The sequence below is a fragment of the Drosophila ananassae genome, chromosome 2R (assembly GCF_017639315.1).
Source record: "Drosophila ananassae strain 14024-0371.13 chromosome 2R, ASM1763931v2, whole genome shotgun sequence".
NCBI lineage: Eukaryota > Metazoa > Arthropoda > Insecta > Diptera > Drosophilidae > Drosophila > Drosophila ananassae.
This window is the reverse complement of record NC_057928.1, coordinates 1,141,285-1,159,027: the sequence shown is the minus strand read 5'-3', so window position 1 is coordinate 1,159,027 and position 17,743 is coordinate 1,141,285. Positions and strand designations below refer to the sequence as shown.

Here is a 17,743-nt window from a genome sequence, read left to right as displayed (position 1 = left end):
AGGCATGCCATCGACGCGTCTGAACTTCGAGTTTTCAACGATCTGTAACTGGCAGATTCACAATTTAGCACAAATGCCCCCATTGACATTCTTTTGGGCAACGAACACGTTTGGAGTGTAATAACTGGGAGAAGATCTACGACAACAAAGGAAAGCTCATTGCTTTATCATCAATCTTTGGAATTACATCACTGCTTTCATCACGCGCATGCAACGCTATTGCACTTACAACAACAATCGACATCGATGCTTATCTCAGAAGGTTCTGGGAACTGGAGAGCTTAGCAGAAGTCCAACCTGAAGACGAAGAGGTGGAGAAACACTTTCTTGCAACACACTCTCGAGAAGAACAAGGCAAGTACATCTTGCAACTTCCGTTTAAAGTATCCGAAACACAATTCGCAGATACACCTGAAAGAGCGCTGCAGAGGTTCAAATCAGTTGAACGACGTTTGTCACAGAATCAACAATTACGTAAAGTTCATGAGGGAATACCAGGAGCTAGACCATATGCGAGAAATCTCTCCGAGCGAAATTCCCAAGGGTAGGAATTTCTATCTGCCACATCATACCGTATAGGGTCGGAAACTTAGAGTGGTTTTCGACGGCTCATATCAAGACGCCAAAGGCATGGAAGGAGTATTCAGCGAGACATGTTTGCTGTGTATTTGCGATTCCGTATTTACAATTCCGTATATTTCTTTTCAGCAGACATAGTCAAAATGTTCCGTCAAATCTGGCAGAGCCTGAGTCCTGTCATGGCTATCGTATTCACCAGCCCAACTCAAGACGTTTGTTGGGAACCGCACATCTGAGATCCTCGAAACCATTCCGAAGCATGCATGGCGGCATGTAGATTCAAAATCGAACCCAACGGATTGCGCATCCCGTGGCTTGGGAGTAGCGTAGCTCATTGACTTCCAAATATGGTGGAAGAAGGACCCTTGCTGAGGGACAAGGATCAATTCTTGGTAAAGTTGAACAATTCTCACATCTGTACTTCTCTTTCAGACAAACGCATACAAGGCGAAGTCAAAACTTACTGCCTAGCTGTCCAACTATGGTGGAAGAAGGACCCTTGCTGAGGGACAAGGATCAATTCTTGGTAAACTTGAACAATTCTCACATCTGTACTTCTCTTTCAGACAAACGCATACAAGGCGAAGTCAAAACTTACTGCCTAGCTGTGCAGACGACTGTCACGACGGACAACCCTCTGGATAAGCTTCTCAATCGCATATCATCTTGGCTGAAGCTTATACACACCCTTGCTTACGTTTTGCGCTTCATTCATCGCATGAAGCACCCATCTTCGAAACCAATTATTACGCCCAAACAAGGCTCTAGGGAACCAATCTTAATTGGTCAAGATCAACTACGTATTACGCAAGCAATTCCATTCGTAAACACTGGATGCGAATACGCAGGACCCATTCTTCTGAAGAACGAGAAGGTGTGCAAACCACGCATAAGCAAGGGCTACATATGCTCATTGGTTTTTATGGTCACTTCGGCGATCCACCTAGAACTCGCTACGGACCTATCCACAGAAATATTTCTGGCAGCGTTGCGACGATTTTTCTCGATACGAGACAAATGCAACCGCATGTACATCGGCAATGATACAAATTTCATCGGAGCCAAGCGATCCCTCGATGAAATGCAGCAACACTTTAGTTCATCTCAACACAAAGATCAAATCGTGACACCCTTGTAGACGAAGGGATTCAATGGACATTCATCCCATCTCGTGTCTCCCATTGGGGAGGAAAATGGGAATCTGCATTTCGTTGCGTAAAACTGCATCTTCGACGAGTAATCGGAAACACCACACTGACATATGAACAAATGCGCACCTTGCTTGCGCAAATTAGTGCTGTCGTCAACTCACGACCCCTATGCTACACATCAGATACAGATGACAGCTATCTATCACCAGCCTATTTTCTTATCGGGAGACCATTCACAATAATACCGGAGGCGGATCTTGGCCACATTCCTGTGGGCCGACTAGGATACTGGCAGGGTATCCAATCTATGTACCAAGGCTTCTGGAAAAAATGGCACCAGGAGTATCTGAAAAGTATGCAGCAGCGTCCTAAATGGACCACAACAACCTCTAACATTTCAATCGGCAGCGTTGTGCTCGTCAGGGAGTCCAACACACCACCAGCATCATGGCATCTAGCGAAGGTGATCGTCACTTTCCAAGGAAAGGACCATATGGTTCGAGCAGTCAGGATCCAGCCGACAGCAGGAGAAGTGACCCGGCCAAAATGAAAATTGCGTAACTACCCAGTTCAGAAACCGTGTTTCAGGGTGGCCCGGGATGTTTAGGAACTATCGTTACATAGTTTATAAGGTAGCCCATATTGTTATCCTTATATTTTCTATACCTATTAGCTTTACAATCCACAACATGTATACACACACACATATCTTTAAGTTCCACAAATGTAAATTTTCTTTAGTACCAATTATACAGCAAAACTGGCAAGAACCAGTCCACTGCTCATTTGTTGGTTGGGGATCACACATACCAATCACATGGAATTTTTAAAAAACATTTTAAAAAGATGATTAAAATACTTTGTGATACTTACTAAATATCTAAGTATTAAGATACTTTGCATGAAGAATCGGCTGACTTGACTCGCAGAGGAAGTGCAAATTTTAAAAGCCATATATTAAACATTTTATGAATATTAGTTAGTAGCTTAAGATCTGATCACTAATTTCATATGACCCTTCTTGATGGAAAAATGGTATATGCGCATCTCGAAAAAATTTCACAGGGAGGTTAAGTTTAAATTAAAGAGGAGGAAAAGATACATGTTTGCGCTTAGTGTTTCCAAAGTTAAAAATCTGCTTCGGATCCTGAGTGGGATGATTCCCTGGATGCTCAGGGTTAGAAAGGGGGAAAGTTCTGCAAAGAGTAATGTAAGTAAATATTAGTGAAGACATTAGTTGTTTGAAGCTGACAGGTTTGTAAATTTTTTTCTTCAGCGTACTTGCTTGATATTTTTGAACGAAAATGTTCTCTGGCCAAAAGCGGATGTTTTGTATGTATTTTGACGTATGTTGAAAGATGACGTGTGCCTGGTGTATGAGTATTTCATTTTTGTAATATCCACCACCTTTTTGTCGGCTTTTGTTTTGGCTTTATTGTAAGCCGAGATATCAATCTCAGAAGTATCAGGGGAAAGCCGGGAAACAAAAATGTGTTTCGATGGTGAGATCACCTGCAAGGTTTTTGGTGCCGCCGTAACTAATTCAGCGGCATCAGTTTGTTGCGGGGCGTCCGTATGATAACCCTGTTCGGTGATTCTTAAGGGTGTCTCACGGTGAATCTTAAGGCCAGAGATATAAGCGGCTTCTTAATTGTCGCCTGAGTAGCTAAAGAATATTCGCCACAAGCACATCACTAAACGAGGATTTCTTTGGTAAAAAGAGTGAAGCGCAGTAAAGGAGACATCTAAGACATTATAAAGTATGTAAAATTATAAAATTGATTGCTCTCCGGACTGTGTTGTTTTTAATTCCATACAGAAGGTATTATAATTTTGGTCAAAAGTGGGCAACGCAGTGAAGGAGACATCTCCGACCCTATAAAGTATATATATTCTTGATCAGGATCACCTCCTGAGTATATAAGTTAACACCCAAAATGTCAAACACTAGATAATATTAATAAAACGCTAAGTCTCAATAACAACTGCAAAATAGCTTACATAAACGCATTGAGTGCACCGTGCACCGGATGCAATATGATGCCGTGGCACCAATAAGGGTCACACGGATCGAAAGACACGTGCGCTGAGTAAGCATTGATTATGCTTGCGATCGTGGGAAAGCCAAAAGAAAGAAAACACCCAAATATTTGGCAAAGCTCACTGAACTTATAGCAAGTGCATCCACCAACAACACAATGCACTTGCATTGACCAATCAGCAATGAAGATATGGACTTAAGCTACAGCAACAACATCAGCTACCAATGACATCGAGGGACGCCAGCAGCAGCAGCAACCGCGACCGAGATCGCGGCAGCGATGGAGCAACGCATAGGTGTAATTATTAATTATAAGAATCACAATTGTCAGTTCTAATCGGATACTCAAATAAACAAAATGTGAAAAAGATTAATTTCTTTTTTTTAAATAATTTTAATAAAATCTTTTTAACTTATATAAGGATGTACATCTGTACATCTGTCGCATCTTCGCAAACTAGTCTCTCAATTTTAAAGCTATAGACGTCAGTAGATAAGTCGGAACGGCCGGAATCGGTCGTCTATATCTAATAGCTTCCATATAACTGATTGTACGAAAATGTCATAACTTTGGTGTTTTGTAAGTTAGAAGAATGGGTCTTTCTATAGATTCCTTTCCCTTTTTGGGCAAACTAATCTGCCAAATTTCATAAGGATCGGCCGATTATGTCCCATAGCTGCCATATAACTGAACGATTAAAGCACTCGTACATCTCACCTATTGTAAGAGCTGTTTTACGTGGGCCACCAAACAACAAGCCAAAAGATCGGCATGGATCCAGAAAGGTTTGTCGCGATCACAAAGCTGCAATCCCCAAACAAGGTAAAAGGAATACGACAGTTCGTTGGGATGGCGTCGTGGTATAGGCGGTTTCCATTTGAGAGCAGGGCGAGCGAGTAATCTTATGCCAGTCGGATGGAGAGCTAATGGCAAACAGAGCCATCCATTCAATCGAATAATGACCATTACCGCCGAACGGACCATAATATTCCTCGGGGTCAAGATCGACGCCCAGCTCTTCTTTCATGATTATTTCCAATTCAAGGTTATGGCCACTAATAGGTGTCTCACCAGGATTCTTCTGCACACCAGGAGCCCAAGACAGATCAGAAGGAAACTCCTAGTTCACGTTGCCTTCACGCAAATCTGGGCAAAGGCAATATATACGCGAGGCAATAGAGGCAATAGAGGTGTGTCTGGCAGAGGCAGCAAATACGCCTAGCTACAGAAGAGGTGTGAATGCAGCTAGAAGTTATCCGAGTAGAACGTGCCTTCATTATGATTTTCCATAACGCCATTAGCGTCATTGCGATGATGGCCCGCTGAAGGAACCAGCACTGGAGCTCAAGGAGAAAAGCAACGAGAGAGAGCTTTGAGTGTGATCTCGCTTGTGCATTGTGTGTCTCGCAAGTAGCGCGATTGGAGTTGCCTCTGGGGGACGTCGTCTGAGACATTAGTCCAGGGTGATATTCATTTCGACGCCAACGCAGGTTAAGTTATTGGCCGTAACTGGAGCGGGTGAACCGAAACCACGAAAGTCGGAATGGTTTAACGTGAGCACCTGCCACGTTGGCTTAATCTCACGGTCCCCTTGGATATGATATGATGTTTTGGATATGAATCAATGCTTCAAACAGCGGAGTCAGTCGGAGTGCTTCCCCCCGCCGCCGCTGTTGATGCCTCAGCAGCTGCCACCGTTGATGCCTCCGCCGCTGTCGTCGACGCTGTCTTCGTTGCTCGCGCAGAAACTGCTGCCTCGTATTCTGTTGAAGTTGTTGCTAATGCTGCTGCTGTTGCCGTCAAAAACGGAGCTGACAGCGTCTTGAAAGAAGCGACAAGCATCAAGGAGACTTTTATCTCCCTGGGAGTGGAGTCACTTATGAGAACCCAGCAAACTACGGCGCTGAAGAGATGCGGGTGTGACGTCCAGGATCGTCCAGGCGCTTATGGTGCGCAATGCAGTATTGGAGGAATCCAACAAACTGCGATCGGCCGCCGCCGGCTCAGGTGCCATTAGTTCCGCTAGCTGTGTTCTTTCCGGCACCCGTTCGGTTTTTAGCTCGACTTCCCGCGTCGCGAAAACTACGCTATACGTGGTCGGCCGTGGTGTCGAGCAAGGGTAAAGAGGTTGCTGAAAAGGTACGTCGTGGGATGGCCTCTTCGTTGGGAGTTCGTTTGCACGAGGTGGGAGAGCTTGCGCGCCATTATCCGCCCCTCGTTGGGAGAAATTAGAAGATCGTTGCGAGCAAGAATTTCGGTGAGATTGGCCTTGAAGTCAAGCCGAACGCTGCGCAGCGGCTTAAACTGGTAGTCCAGGATGTAGCCAAACAGATCGCTCCGGAGGAGTTTCTGGCAGGGTTCTATTCCCACAACCTTCGTGAATACATTCCGAGGGCGAAGTTTCACAACGCTGTCCACTTGGACACGATGCGTTGGACGGTTATCGACGGGGTAACGGTGAGTGTCACGCTGGGATACGAACCAAAGGTGCTGCATCTGCTGGAAGATGGGCGGATCTACATTAAGTTGTTCTCCTACCGATGCAGGGCCCTTAAGCGGACGTACGCGTGCCAGACTTACCCACAGGGGGCCCTTGAGCCACGGATCACAGATCCTTGCGCACTCGCTCTAAATCCCGCATTTGAGACTTATTCACGGGAGGTCCTTCAGCTGATACTCTTAATTCCTCCAAGGAAACTTTCTCACTTGAACTCTTCCAGCTTCCCTAGAAGACTCGGCCACGATTCACTCCAGGGGCCCTCCTTGTCCCCCTTTGCCACGCTTGGGCCTCAGATTTATATTGTTATTATGCAGGTCATCGGACTTTGTTCAGATACCCCCGCGCTCCCCCTTTTGGCCATTCCAAATGCATTTCTGTGTTTCAGCATTGTCTAAAAACAGCTGCGCTGTCGTGGGCCGCTTTGTTCCCTGCCGTCCCCGCTCCCTCCTATGACATTCGAGCGCGGCCGCGACGACCCGGGACCGTTACGTTCCACCTAATACCCTTCTTCGGGAACGACAGAAGCGGCGAGGTTCCAGCTCCTTTGTTTTCTCCTTCTTCTTCTTCCTCCCAACCCCTTCTTTACTTTTGATTTTATTATACCCTTGCAGAGGGTATTATATGTTAATTTTGGTCAAAAGTGTGCAACGCAATGAAGTAAACATCTCCGACCCTATAAAGTATATATATTCTTGATCAAAATCACCTCCTGAATCCATATAAGCATGTCCGTCTGTCCATCTGTCCGCTGTCTGTCGGTTTCTATGCAAACTAGTGTCTCAGTTTTAAAGCTATCGAGTTGAAACTTTGCACACATCCTTCTTTTGTTTGCAGGCAGTATATAATTCGGAACGGCCGGGATCGGTCGACTATATCCTATAGCTGCCATATAACTGAATGATCAGAAATGCCATAACTTCGTTGTTTCGTCAATTAAATTGGAGTTTTTAATCTCATATTTTCAAAAAGTCATGGCCACATTATGATATTTGCAGAAGTTACAGGGACGTGGAGAAAATAATTCAGTTAAGCAACTGCTATGCCACTGCCGGACCCTGGGGCGACTGGACTCCTTCTTTTTGGAACAGCAATACTCATAGACTTATCGCATCCAGGAGACTCATAGCCGGAAAGCCGGGTGGGACCGCGAACCTCAGTAGCTTGAAAGTAGGGTCTTTATCCTTATATTGCGGTATGTCTGCCTCTACCTATCCCAACCTTACATACTTCGTTTTTTCGCGTTTAGAGGTCGGAGATTTCCTTGTTTCCGAACTTTGCCGAGTTGAGCAAGGTTCTGTTTGCCGTTTAGAGGGTGGCAAGCTGTGTTGACCAGGGAGACCTATTGTCTTTTTTTGCTTTGTTTTTGGCAATAACCTTTCAAAGACATTATTGTAGGCTTAGATTAATTCTTGCAGCAGAGGGTAAGGCCTTTTCCGACTTGAGGATAGTTTCGTGGATGTGATATTGTCCGCAAGGATTCGGAAATATTTGGACCTGTTGGTTTTTGTTGGGGTTTCGAAAAACTTCTGCCTTTGAACTTTTAAAAAAGAAAGATATTCCAATGTGTGTGTGGTCGGAAAAGGAATTATTATCCATATCCATATTGAGATAATAAAAATAGGTTTCACTTAAGTTAAAAGTTAAAAAGAGACTCACCTCGGTCGTTTGTGTTTGAGAGTGGTGAACGTTGGAACCATATGAGGAGGCTAATGTTGAGTTTCTCGCTATCTTCTGCTAGCTTTGCCGCTAGCGTGTCTGGGTGTTCCGATCTTTCATTGACCATATAGGATGATAGTACCCGAAATGGAGTCGACTGAAGTAGCTGCCGCATTGTCTGTGTCGCTTATGGAACAAAAATTACTTAGGTTCTTTTTAGCTAGAATGCAGGCTCTAATTAAACTTTCTGAGTTAGCTGCTAGCTAGTCAATGATATTTAGCTCAGAAACCTTTCCTTCGACTTCCTTCCTACCCTTCCCCCTCCTGAGCTAGGACTACATCGCCTCTGTCTTCAGCCAAATGGAGCAGGAGCGAAGGTAAGGCTGCTTTCAATGGTAGAGGCTTCTGTGCAGAATTAGTAAGATTTTCTATAGGATTCCCCTCCATCATCGTAATTTTGCCCATGTCGTCAAAGAGTTCTTTATTGTTTACCCGACTTGCTGCCTTGCTAACATGCCGTGCTGAAGTAATTTCTGTATCGGACGTTTAAGTGTCCAAGTTCCTCTTGAGATTGAAATTTGCTGGCTCCGTCGCAGGAGTGGAACTTATAGACTTTTACGGTAAAGGAACTAAATCCAGCTTAGCTTCCGTGAGAGCCCTCTATGGGAATAAAGGATTCTTCGTTGATGATGAGGATCGCCTGGTTTGTGTGCTCTTCCATTTCTTCAACCGTCGTCACTCGTCAGTGCGTAAGGTAAGAGTGCGGGTTTCACCTTTGTCGCCTCGTTACACATCTTCGCAGACAGGAATGGGTCCCTGGTTCTTTGGCCAAAATGTCATTACATTTTATCGAGTAACCCGGTGCAATGCCACCATTCGTAATCTCTGCGAAAGAAATTTTTGTTTGCGCTTGGATCGTTCCATTTTGGGTTCACTGCTCCGTCACTTACCTGACTCTTAGGTGATTTGGTCCCGTCCTTGCTTCTTAAAATCTTCCCGCAGTTCTATTTTTCGCGGATGAATACTTTTGTTTGTGCTATTTTCGCTTGCTTCCGTAGGCTCAGCTTCATCGCACCATCCTTTACCGCACCTAAAAGAGGAATTGTGAAGCAACGGCCTGGAGATGTCGCCATGATGGCAGTTATGGGTAGCTTGCTATCTGCCTAGCCACCTAGCGTTCTTAGCTGAACAAGATCGTTCTCTCGCCGACTTTCTTGTCTTCGACCCCTGGGCAGACTCACGCGTCAATGCCAGTTGGTGTGTTTTTTTATATATCTCAACTCCTTGTTTTTGTGTTTTCTTTTGGTCGTTTACGAGGGCAAGATGCCCACTCATTTAAAAAATGCTGCTGCTGTTGCTCCCTGATTCGATTCCATCCGATAAATTGGACCTTATTTTCTTCAAATATCCAACTATAGACTTCAGTTCGATAGGTTGTTAAAAGTGTATTGTGTACGAGTAATTAAATAATTTAATCAACTAGAATCAACTATTTCCAAGTGCTCTATCCCACCAGACGGTTGCCCGGCTCAGTCTATCCGTGGGATCTGCAGCGTCAGCGCCACTGCCAGTGCAGTGCCGCATGAGCGACTAACATGAGTGTGGTTGCCGGTAGGGTAAACCGACTTGGTGTTCTAATGAAATGTCTTGAAATGCATAGTTAGCGGATTTTAAGTTATATATATTGTGATGAGAATAAATCTCCCACTTACCAAGGCAGGTGCTAAGAGTAACAGATACCGGGCGGGTCGGCGCAGCCATGCTTGAAAGAGCGGGGACAGCAGCCCACTAAGCTGGATGAAGCCCGTTGACCTGTTTAATAACAATATGAATCGGGGGCCCAAGAGGGGCAAAGGGGGGTGTGTTCGGGGGGGGAGTTCGGGAAAGGATTAACGGCGAGAACAGACGCATGAAGGAATAACGGCAGGAAGCGAGATTTACAAGGAGTAACGGGCGTCCCGGTCAAGTCAGGAGACTCCTAGTCCAGGCTCGTTGGGGCGTAAGCACAGCGATCACCTGGATTGAAGAAGGCGCGACACCAAAGCTCTGGTCGGTCATATGGGGTGTGTCCTAAGGGTTTGGGGGGCCCTTCGTGCCCTGCACCATCGGAGCACATGAGTCCAAACTGAGGGAACCGCTAGCAAAATCGGTACCAGGCACCGTGTATATTGGCACCAAACCGGAACGGTGACCGGGGAAAGATGAGAGGACGAGCGTTCGACGTCTGGAGAAGCAGCTGGGGTCCGGTGGATAAATCAACTCCGGTGAGATTCACCCTTACGATAAACGAAGATATTGTTTAAACGAAGCACAAAGTATTATCTCTGGGCTCGGGCAGTCACGTCGGATATATAAATTTGGTGGAACGACACTCAAACTCTGTAAGCTAGCCAAAACATTTCGTTACAATATTTATGAAAGGATACACATAAATACGTATCTTTATATGTATATTATATATATTTATATGTAATACATTATGTATCTATACTACTTTTTGATACTATATCAATATAAGTATTTAATATTACGCATTTAAAAACAATTTTTTCCGTGTAAGAATATTTTTGAAAACCTATCTTGGATTTTTTTCGTTGCCAAAATATATATAAGATACTGTGAGGAGATTAGATCTCCCACCCGCCAAGAAAGGTGGCAAGAAGGGCAGCAGCGGGAGGGGGAACAAGCAAGTCAGCACTGCAGCGTCGGATGGGCCAGCGCTGCTGTGTTTAGAAAAAACGGAAAGGGAGAAATGCGTCAAGCACAGACTGCATGCGGGGGCAGCAGCGGGGGCACGGCGTCGCGCACGAAAGAAGGAGGAGGAGGAATCACCGTGGAACGTAACGGTCCCGGCCGGGCCTCCGCGGCCGCGCTCGAATGTCATCGGAAACAGCGGGGACGGCGGGGAACGAAGCGGCCGGCGACTGCGCAGCTGTGTTTACAAAATGCACAAAAACACAGAAATGCATTTGGAATGTCCAGGGGGGGATCGCGGGGTCCGGGACGAAGTCCGATGACCGGCACAAAAATAATGCGGATCGGAGGCCCAAGCGGGGCAATCGGGGGAGGGACAATAAAGAAAGACCGCCAATAGAAAGACGGCGGGATTGGAGAAAGCTAACGGAGAAAGTGAATGAGCGGAGGATTAACGGCAGGAAGTAGATTTGCAAGGATTAACGGGCGCCTCTGGCACTATATAAGGAGGGCCCCTGGAGCGAATCGAGGCCGAGTCTTCTAGGGAAGCTGGGAGAGTGAGTGAAAGACCCCCCGTGGGTAAGTCTGCCATTCAAGTTGGGAAGTTTCCTTGGAAGAGTTAGGAGTACAGGCTGAAGGACCCCCCGTGGGTAAGTCCGACAGTCCTAAGTGCGGGCTATTAAAGCGAGTGAGCAAGGATCTACGACAAATAGCTTAAGGACCCCCTGTGGGTAAGTCCGGCGGCGGTACGCGAATCGAGCAAGGAGCAAGGGGAAAAGGATCAGGGATCCGCGGCAAAGCTAAGGCCCAAGGGTAAAAGAGTCGTTTGGAGTTATTCCCGGACACGACAGGTATCCTGGTGTAGTAGCGGCAACGATGGATTAGCCTGGCGTACGCCTTGTCTGCTCCTGTCCGTTCGATCCAGGTGTGATCCTTTAACGCGAGGGATAGCCAACTCGGGAACTCAAGCCCAACAGTGAAACCAGGCAGGGACACCCCGGGAAGTCAAGATAATCCTGATCCAGGCGCTGGAGCGTATGCACAGCGTATCACCTGGAGTCAAAGGAGACGCGACGCCCAAACCTCTGGCCTACCATAGATCCTGCGGGGCGTAGGCACGCAGGTGTTTGGAGGCGAGTGGCGAACGCGACCGGGGGCGTGTCCTGTACAGTAGGAAGGCCCTTCGTGCCCTGATCCGGCCGCTAAGCAGCGATGAGCATATCCTGCCCGGCGTATGCCTGGGTGGTGAGCCACTCGGCCTGTTAACACGGATTAGGTGCCGGCCACGGCGAAAGGGCAAATCCAGGCGAGCCAAAGGTTCCGAGTCCACGGCACCCCAAACGGAGAAACTGCGACGGCAGCAGCGACGATGAGGGAGCAGCGGCAGCAGTATAGCAGCGACGACGAGGGAGCGGCGGCAGCAGTATAGCAGCGACGACGAGGGAGCAGCGGCAACGGTAGAGCAGCGACGACGAGGGAGCAGCAGCGACGGACAGGCAGCGGCAGCAGAAGACGACAAGCAGCAACACAGGCCCCGCAAACAGAGTCCGTGAGTCCGAACGAAGGGAACCGAGAGCCGTTTCGGCGCCAGGCACCAAGACCGCACGACCTGCCGGGCGCAAGCTTTGGGAGGGCGTGCGTATTGGCACCAACCCGGAGCGGGGATCGGGGATCGACGGGAGGGCGAGCGGTCGGTCGGCTGAGCCGGACAGCCGGTGAGATTCTCTTTATTCCTTTGTAAATTAATTACAATAAAGGGGATTTATTTGAAAAGAAGCAATAACGTGTTATTTCTGGGCTCGGGCAATCACGTCGAATCTATAAATTCGGTGGAACGTACCCTCAGCCGCGGCGTTTGTTGCGAGCAAAACATAGCAAAACAGTTCGTTACAATACTTAAAGGGTTTTTCCAGTTTCTTTATACTATTGAAGATGATTCATATATGATTATTATGTATTATTATGATTATTATCGAATGAGCTTTTTCTACAATAAAATTTCAAATGATTTCATTTATTTTCAGCGGTGCAGCTATAATTGAAAACTTACATTATAAGCAAATTTATGACCGTAGAGAATATGAAAAAAATGTATTAGAGAGCGTGAAAGCTAAAATGGAACGAATTCGAGCTAGCAACAAAAACAACTATAGGCGTAAGTCTAATTTAAATTTTAAAATGATTTACTTTTATTTTATTTATTGATTCAGGCTGTATATTTGTTTTTGTTCTTTTCTTCAATTTCTTCTCATATATCCAGGTTTCTCTAAATGGTTAAGTTGTGTATGTACCCTTATTCAAAAATCATGCCTGAACTGGCGCTACATCAAGATTTTATTTTTGGTGGCAAAGTGGGGCGTAGCAAAATTTTTACATAAGCTTGACCTGCGAAGGTATCATAGGAGTCTATGTGCCAGGTCTGATAGCTCTAACTTAAATGATATTAAATGAATTGTACAATGCAATTAAAATTTAGAGAAACAAAATAGACAGTCCCTGGCAGTCCCACATACTGGCTAGCAGACTTCCAAAGCTCCTAAATCGTTTTGCGGTGAAGAAAAACATATCACGCAATCTAATAAGTGCCAAAGTGCTTTCGAACTTGTCATTGGACTATTCCCCTGTGCGAATAACTCTTCTTCAAAGACCTAAAGTTATCAGACACCCCCATAGGCTGATGTCGCCCAAAACCAAATGGCTTTAATACACATAGTATGTAAGTTCGTAACAAGTTGGGATCCTCGCTGCCCTGTTTATCTCCGCTTTCGACATTTCAAGGCGGATCATTTTTGAGGTTTTGCGGTCCATAGTGCCGCACCCTCGTCATCAACCCTACCAGCTCTGCGACCCGTTTGAATGCATCCACTGCTTACTGGTTCCGTTCCTCCGCTTCTATGAACAGAAAGGACGTGTGTCAGGAAGCGCCACGGTGATCGCTCTGTTCTACAGCCCTGCGATGGAACAAAAACTTTGAGGTCATTGCTGAATACGAACTAAGGCACACCAGCGATGTAGGGGTGAGGGCATCTTCAAGGCTCCGCTTGACGGCAGGTTGGGCCCGTGGTCTCCAACGGAAGTTCTAGGGCCAGGGGGTAAGCGCTGCTTTCTCTTGACACCTCCTCTTTTGATCGGACCGATTTCCAACCTCTCCGCCGTGGCGGTGCATGCTGCAAAAGGGCTCTCTGGTGACCGAGTTGGGGCGGTATTTGCCCTCTACGAGACGAACAACCAGGGAAGGTTACGAAAACATAGGATTCGCCGACAATGTAGCCATAGTGGTCGTAGGGGACAGTAGGGGAGGTGGAAGCTTAAACGAACTTCGTGGTCGAGATTGCGGAGGCTGTCCACCACCGGCCTACAATTGGCACCTCATAAGACGGAAGCCATGCTGATCTCCAGCTGAAAGAAGGTCGAAGCCATTACCTTAAGGCCATTACCTTAAGGGGAGCCATCAAATATCTTGGGGTGATGCTGGATACGCGGCTATCGTTCCGGGAACATCTGGAGTACGCTCACAAAAGAGCAAGCGAGTCGCCGAGGGTGCTACCTCGTTCTTCCTAAGGTTTAGATGCCCTAAGCAAGAAAGGCGTAAGCTCATCACGAGCTTGGTGAGCTCCCAAATTCTGCATGCCGCTCCGGCGTGGGCTGAGGCAATGAAAGTGCGGTCTTACGCGCGAGGCATTAAGGCCGACTACCGTCTTTGTGCGCTACGCACGTCATGAGCCTTCAGGACGGTGTCGGGGTGAAGCAGAGTTGGTGATTGCTGGTCCCTGATACCCTTACAAGAGGTAGTTATGGTTTGACTGTCGGCGCTTTGACGAGGATCGCCTCAAATCTGAAGAGACATCTTCCCCAACAAGCCTCAAAAAGAAACCATACAAAACTAAGAACTTATTGAAAAGCAGACAAGAAATGCAGAAATGAGCCAGCTGAGACCTGGCCCTGCCTAAGTACTATGTTACAAGTGGCGTCCGAGCTGTGACTTTGCGGGGAGAATTCCAGGAAAATTAGAACCTTTCAGGCCAAAATAAATGACCTAGTGAAATTGATAAGTGAAAAGAAAACATCGTTTTCTAACATTGTCAAACATGACAGCAAACAAGTGTCATACAACAAGTCCATCAAACCTGCCCATGCGTCGAAGGAATATAAGGAAAAAAAAACCAAAGAGCATAAAAAGTCGACAATCGGCGGCGGAACTTTTTTATATGGGCTAAAACTACGCAACAGACATTTCCACTATGAACTATGATAACGCCCACGGGTGGGAACACCACCGTCCTCGGTGAAACCCACGCTATGCAATTTCTTTCGCCCGGCGAACCATCTAAGAGCCACGCCTGTAACTCACACATGCACACCTTAAAACGAGTGACTAGCGTCCCAGTGCCACGCCCCTTTGACCCCCTAGGATAGTCATATCTTTGTCATGGTTTCGCGGTGGAAAAGCCACGCCCGATCATCATGTGAGCCATTTTTTATCCCTGACAGAATCAGGAAATGGGAATTACAATTCAACGGTCAGACGCACTCGTTTTCATCGGACAGAAGGGTGAGCTCTGTCTAACGGAACTGACCAGAACCTACTCCCATACGCGAAGGCGGAACTGGTGGACAGATGGTTCCAAACCAGCTGCCTTTATAAATTGAGCTAGGACGAATTCAGAAAGGCATTTTTATAATTCTTTTATCCCCCGCGATATATGCAGCGACTGGAAAAAAATCCTCAAATTTGAGCTGGATTTTGGCGTCCTCATGCGACACGCAGGATAAACCAAAAAAAAGGAATTACACAGCCTGTATGAGAACGTTGACCTCAATTACCAAGTGCACATCCGCCGATACGACTAATGAACAACAATACGAATTTTTTGTTGATGTCTTTGCCAAATGGGTGGATCGAGTTCATTTGAGTAAAAGCTACCTCGGCGACCCTAATACGGGCCTTCCGGGAAACGATTATCGATTAATTTGGGGCTTCAAAACAACTGGTATACGATAATGGTACCCAAGTCACAAGTAGAGTGTTCGCACCTTCATGAAGTCGATGGAAGTGGATCTAATACCGAGTGAGTAAACTAAACCATTAAAACAATAATACTATCCCAAGTATCTATCCCTACTGCCAGAAATCATGCTAGCGATCAACTCCAGCGTATCTGAGATGACCGAGGACAGCTCTGCTTTTATCTTACCAGGTTACTTCCTCTCTTTATCTTAAAGCGGACGGACCTGTTTTTTGTGTGCGCACTGCGTTTTTATACAATTTGTATTAAGCTTTCCATAAACAGTCGGTGTTTATTCCTTTTGTAAAGTTAAATCAATTGTGACATCCAATCCTATGGCTCCTATGGTTATGCCATAACGCACTGGATGCCACGTAGAGTTAAAAAGCGTGCGACTTGTCCAGTTCTATGTCTTTATTCGAATGAATTATGGTTTTCTTACACTAAGGCTTGCTAGCTGTCGGCGCAGCGGCAGATCAGCCGTTTTATATATTTTATATATAAGTAAAGTTACAGTATGTAGAAACGGGCAGAGAGTTATGCATGCACATATGTATATATGTGGTCAGCGTGGGAACCATGCTGACTCGGTTCTAAATGGTGAATGCAATTGCATATCATATTACGTATGCAGTTGAAATGTGTTTGGGCATTTGGCACGCTGTCGCTGAGTACATTGTTATGTAAAAAGTGCTGTCGCTAAATATATATTTTGTGTAACAAAAACTCATGTGTGCATACACCACACTTTACACACATAAAATATTAAAAAAAAATTGCAATTTTTAGATCCGTAACGCTTTGCGTGTGCAGTGATATATTTGGAGGTAAAATAATAATTTGATCATTCTTCCAAACATATACCCTGCTCTTCTTCTTCATCTCTTACGGTGTTGCTTCTATTCTATTGCTTCTACTCTCGCTCAATAGAGATTCTTATCTCTATTATTTGCATCTTACTGACTCGCACTAACTGCTCTCTTTAATCTCGCCCTTTCGTTTCCCTGGTACAGTGGTTTAAGGTTCCTTCATAATCAAAACAAATAATATTAATAAATTAATTATTTAGGTTAGGTTAGGTTAGGTTAGGGCGGTGATGCAAGGGGGTCATAGAATACCCCCTCTCTTCCATTTGAGCCGCAAGGGCTCCTTGTGCTGCCGCTGGAGCAAGGGTTTCACCGAGATGCTACGTGCTTTCACGTAGGTCTGGTCTCCACTTTTTCTGTGACGGTTGTCGTGCTGTTCAGGACGAAATGAGATCGTTCATGAGGCAGACTAAATGTGGATTCAAGTTGATTAGCGGTTTTCGTAAAATCAATCTGTGCGCTCGATTCACAGTTTAGTATTCTTCAACTACTAAATGAGTCTCTAAAGCGCAAGAAATCCTCGTTTAGTGATGTGTTTGTGGCGAATAATCTTCATCCTGCTCAGCCGACAACTATGCAGACGCTTATATCTCTGGCCACCCCAAAGGGCCGGACCTGAGAAAAATTCGGCTTCCGAATATCTGAGGATTAATGAGCAATTGTCCGATATGTCCTCTGTGGCATCGCTTCAAGTGATTCCATACCCAATAATTCAAACTCTTATAACAGTCACCAAACAAAGAAGTCAACCGTCCGGACCCCCGGTACGCACTGATGCCGCAGTATTAGTTACGGCGGCACCAAAACCCTTGCAGGTGATCCCACCATCAAAACACATTTTTGTTTCCCGGCTTGCCCCTGATACTTCGGAGATTGATATCTCGGCTTACATCAAAGCCAAAGTAAAAGCCGACATAAAGGTGGTGGATATTACAAAATTCAAATATTCTTACACCAGGCACACGTCATCTTTCAAAATACGTGTGCCCTTGCATATGTTCAAGACGATCTGTTCCGCCAGCTTTTGGCCAGAGAACATTTTCGTCCAAGAACATCAGCCAAGTACGGTGAAAAAAAAGATAACCAAACCTGTGGGTGTAAAACTCCCACATGTTAAGGCCACTGATCAACCTTTCACCTCATCTTCCTCAATCTCAAAAAACTAATGTCTTCATTAACACTTACCTATCAGAATACAAGAGGGTTACGTAGTAAACTTCCCAAACTGTATTCTGATAGTTCTTCTTTT

At 45.8% G+C, this 17,743-nt stretch overlaps 1 protein-coding gene across 1 annotated transcript in view; it reads left to right on the top strand.

The window, feature by feature from the left end:
* Positions 1–17,743, top strand: part of LOC26514674 (piezo-type mechanosensitive ion channel component) — a 437,306-nt gene that overhangs the window by 297,841 nt on the left and 121,722 nt on the right. The window contains exon 12 of the mRNA XM_032453590.2: positions 12,647–12,777. Coding sequence (XP_032309481.1) covers positions 12,647–12,777 — 131 coding nt within the window. The remainder of the gene's footprint in view (positions 1–12,646; positions 12,778–17,743) is intronic.